This window comes from Macaca nemestrina, chromosome 12 (genome assembly GCF_043159975.1).
Source record: "Macaca nemestrina isolate mMacNem1 chromosome 12, mMacNem.hap1, whole genome shotgun sequence".
Lineage (NCBI taxonomy): Eukaryota > Metazoa > Chordata > Mammalia > Primates > Cercopithecidae > Macaca > Macaca nemestrina.
The window spans coordinates 55,525,466-55,528,627 of NC_092136.1; the positions used below are offsets into that span (position 1 = coordinate 55,525,466).

The 3,162-nt window shown below is 59.8% G+C and overlaps 1 protein-coding gene across 2 annotated transcripts; it reads right to left on the reverse strand.

Annotated features, from left to right (window-relative positions):
• Positions 1–840: 840 nt before the first annotated feature.
• LOC105488770 (adrenomedullin) lies at positions 841–3,162 on the reverse strand. Of its 2 annotated transcripts, none has more exons than XM_011753175.2 (4): positions 3,006–3,162; positions 2,450–2,568; positions 2,149–2,298; positions 841–1,920 (listed from the first exon to the last, which is right to left on the reverse strand). In XM_011753175.2, the coding sequence occupies exons 2-4, from the start codon at positions 2,545–2,547 to the stop codon at positions 1,611–1,613; spliced, it is 558 nt and encodes a 185-aa protein (XP_011751477.1). In that variant the 5' UTR covers positions 2,548–2,568; positions 3,006–3,162; the 3' UTR covers positions 841–1,610. The 2 variants fall into 2 exon arrangements, with proteins under 2 accessions (XP_011751477.1, XP_011751478.1); XM_011753176.2 differs by having other exon boundaries at positions 841–1,917; positions 3,006–3,160.

Below are 3,162 nucleotides of genomic sequence, written 5' to 3' on the forward strand. Positions count from 1 at the left end.
TTCCGGCGGCACGTCCGTCCCGCCCGCCTCCAGCCGGCAGCTGCACACAGCGCAGCGTGTGGGCGCTGAGTCACTGTCCCAGAACAGGGAGCCACGGTGCAGGTCTGGGGGGTGTAGGGGGACGGCCCTGGATGGCATCTGCAAACTGTTTCTTTTTTTCTTTTTTTTTTTCTTTCTTTCATTAAGGCTATGTGCTGACTCCCACGTAGCAGAACTTATTAAACCGCACGTACTGCTTGGCGGCGCTGGGCCTGTCTCAGCTGCCTGCAGGGGGCGCCACAGCCTCGCCCATGAGCCCGCGGTTCGCGGGCGCTCAGGCCCGGGCAGACCCGGGGTTACTGGGGGTTACTGGCGGTTACTGGGTTTTCCGGAGGTGTCCCCACGCATTGCTGGGGCGCCTTGGAACTTTAACAGCCGCGGCAGGCAGGGGGAACGCCTCTCTTAGAAGGCCTCAGAGACCACCCCAACTTTTCGAAGCGCGCTTTCGCGCAGGGTTCTGTGAGCAACCCTATAAATCTAGGACTCCGTTGCGCAACCCGAAAGTCCAGGCTTGCCAACCCACTAGGGCTCCCCCTACCCCCGCCCGGCCTGGCCGCCAAGCCAGGCGGTGACCTCCGGCGTCTCCGCGAAGCCCTGGTTCGCACCCAGGACACGTGCTCTGCGCGCCCCACGCAGAGAACAGAGCTCGTGACAGCTCAGCCGGCTCAGAGTAGAGCCAGCACCTGCGCGCGCTGCCGTCCCACGTTCCCAAGCCCGGCGGCGCGACCCCAAGGCTCCTGGGCGGGCCGGGACCAGGGCACACTCCCTCCCTAGACGCGAGAGCCGAGCCGAGAGAATGAATCAGCATTGAGACAGTTTATTGGTTTGCTGTTCGCATATCACCCATTTCATGTAAATAGATTATACAGAGACTTGGTGTTTCCTTCTTCCAAACAGGAGGTAATCAGTCTTTCTCTTTCATGCACACAAACACAAACACACTCACATTCCACGCAGCGAGCAACTTTACACCTCACTGAGACATTCACGTCTTAAAATAGGGGGAGGAGGACAATATAATTGCTTTTAAAATGCCCTTAATACAATATATAACGTACAAAAATATCTCTATATTTGAAGTTACAAAAAAACTCTTGACAGCAACAAACTTAAATATTGATAGTTACCTCTATATGTACAACACACATTGCACTTTTCCTCTCTAGGTTTTGGAAAGTTCAAGTAATAGTGAGGCTTGTGCCCTGGTGGGGTGACACGCCGTGAGAAATCAGTTTGTGGGCGAATACGGCTGTGGCTCAGACCCCTGCCCCGGGGGTCTCAGCATTCATTTCTCAGTTTCTCCTCTCCTTAAGCCTGGCAAACACTCACTCGGATTCTGCTGCATCCCGCCCCCACGGGGCACCCGCACTGAGCAAGGCTAAGGAAGCGATACCCCCAGAAGGAGGGGCCCTTGCAAAGTCAGAGATCGCCGCCGGACGGTGCTTCCCGGATTCGGGGTCTCTGCGGGGCTGTCACAGCCCGGTACCCACACCGCTCGGGAAGTCCTTCGTCCCGGGAGGCACCAGCGGGATGCTTGCGCGACTGTTCGTTGTGCTATGGGCACCTGAATCCTAAAGAAAGTGGGGAGCACTTCCACTCGGCGGGGGTGGAGCCCCAGGTGCTTGTGGCTTAGAAGACATCAGAGTCCGACCCGGGCCGGCCTCAGGCAGGGAGCGCCGGCGCCGGCGGCCGTAGCCCTGGGGGCTGATCTTGCTCCTGGGGGCGACGTTGTCCTTGTCCTTATCTGTGAACTGGTAGATCTGGTGTGCCAGCTTCTGCACCGTGCATGTCCCGAAGCGGCAGCCAAAGCTCCGGAGGCCCTGGAAGTTGTTCATGCTCTGGCGGTAGCGCTTGACTCGGATGCGGGGGGCATCCGGACTGCTTCGGGGGAGGGGGAGAGAAAGGCAACTTGAGACCCCATCAAGCAGAGCTTTGGCCCCAACACCGGGAACGGGAGCCATTCTAGGGCCAGAGGGAGCTGGAAACTGCTCGCGCCATCTGAGCTGCGTCCAGCCCCGACGATCCCCCGGGCCAGGGGAGTAGAGACGGAGAGCTCCTCCCGCACACCTTCCTTCCCTCCCGTCCCTGGACAGCACAGGGCGTAGTTACCTGTCTTCGGGGCTTGGAGAGGCACCCTTCATGTCCTGGGGCCGAATGAGAGTCTGGGCAGGCCCAGCCTTCACGTCAGCGAGCCCAGTGGGGTAGCTGCTGGACATCCGCAGTTCCCTCTTCCCACGACTCAGAGCCCACTTATTCCACCTGGAAAACACAAGCAGACCGAGTCGCGTGCGTTCAGGCGATGTCCTGGCCTGTCCCTGCTCCCATTCACTTCTAGACCTTCGGGACCAACGGTCAGTTCCCCTTGCCTGCCAGGTACCAGGACCGGGGACGGGGTTTGCCCCGGACTCACTTCTTTCGAAACTGCGATGCGACATCCAACCGAGCGGTTTCAGCGCCTAGGAAGGCGAGCGAACCCAGGTACATCAGGGCGACAGAAACCAGCTTCATCCCCGCTGCGAAGCGCAGACCCTGGAAAAGAAGAAAGAGTCGAACGTGAGCACCCGGGCCAGCTGCACCACCCGGGCGGGGCACGAAGGGCGGGCAGGGGCCCCGGCGAGGCGGGTTTAGCCCGCGCTTTCCCTGGCGCTTATCTCCCTCGGCGCAGAGAGGCGCCAGAGACGTTTGCACGCGCCGGCCGGGTGACAGGCCCCGCACGGGAGGCCGCTGCACTCCGCCAGGCTCCCAGAGGGTCTCTGCTCAACTTCTTGGAACTTGGCTGACGGAGCATAGGGGACTGGGTCTCTGGATCTCCAGCTGTGTGCACGAGCTGGGCCCAGGATATGGGGTGTATCCCTCAGAGAACCCCCCAAAGTGGGTTGCTCCCCTCACCCAGATCTCCCAGTTTAGGGCCTTGGCAAGCACTGCCCCCACTCCACCTCTTAACCCGCAGCGTCTGCGGCACCTACCTGCTAAGAGAGTGATCTGCCAAGTACTTGGAGGAGAAAGTCTCAGACGTCCCACTGGCAATGGCAAAACCCCAAAGTCCAAGCCCAGCTGCAGTGAGAAGCCCGAAGTGGCAAGGCTCGAGCTCTTCTATCTAGTGTCACCAAGAAACCACTGAGT

Coding starts and splice junctions, on each gene's coding strand:
- LOC105488770 (XM_011753175.2), bottom strand. CDS start 2,547: ATGAAGCTGGTTTCTGTCGCCCTGATGTACCTGGGTTCGCTCGCCTTC. Junction 2,299..2,449: donor GCATCGCAGTTTCGAAAGAA/GTGAGTCCGGGG, acceptor TGTGTTTTCCAG/GTGGAATAAGTGGGCTCTGA. Junction 1,921..2,148: donor TCTCCAAGCCCCGAAGACAG/GTAACTACGCCC, acceptor CCTCCCCCGAAG/CAGTCCGGATGCCCCCCGCA.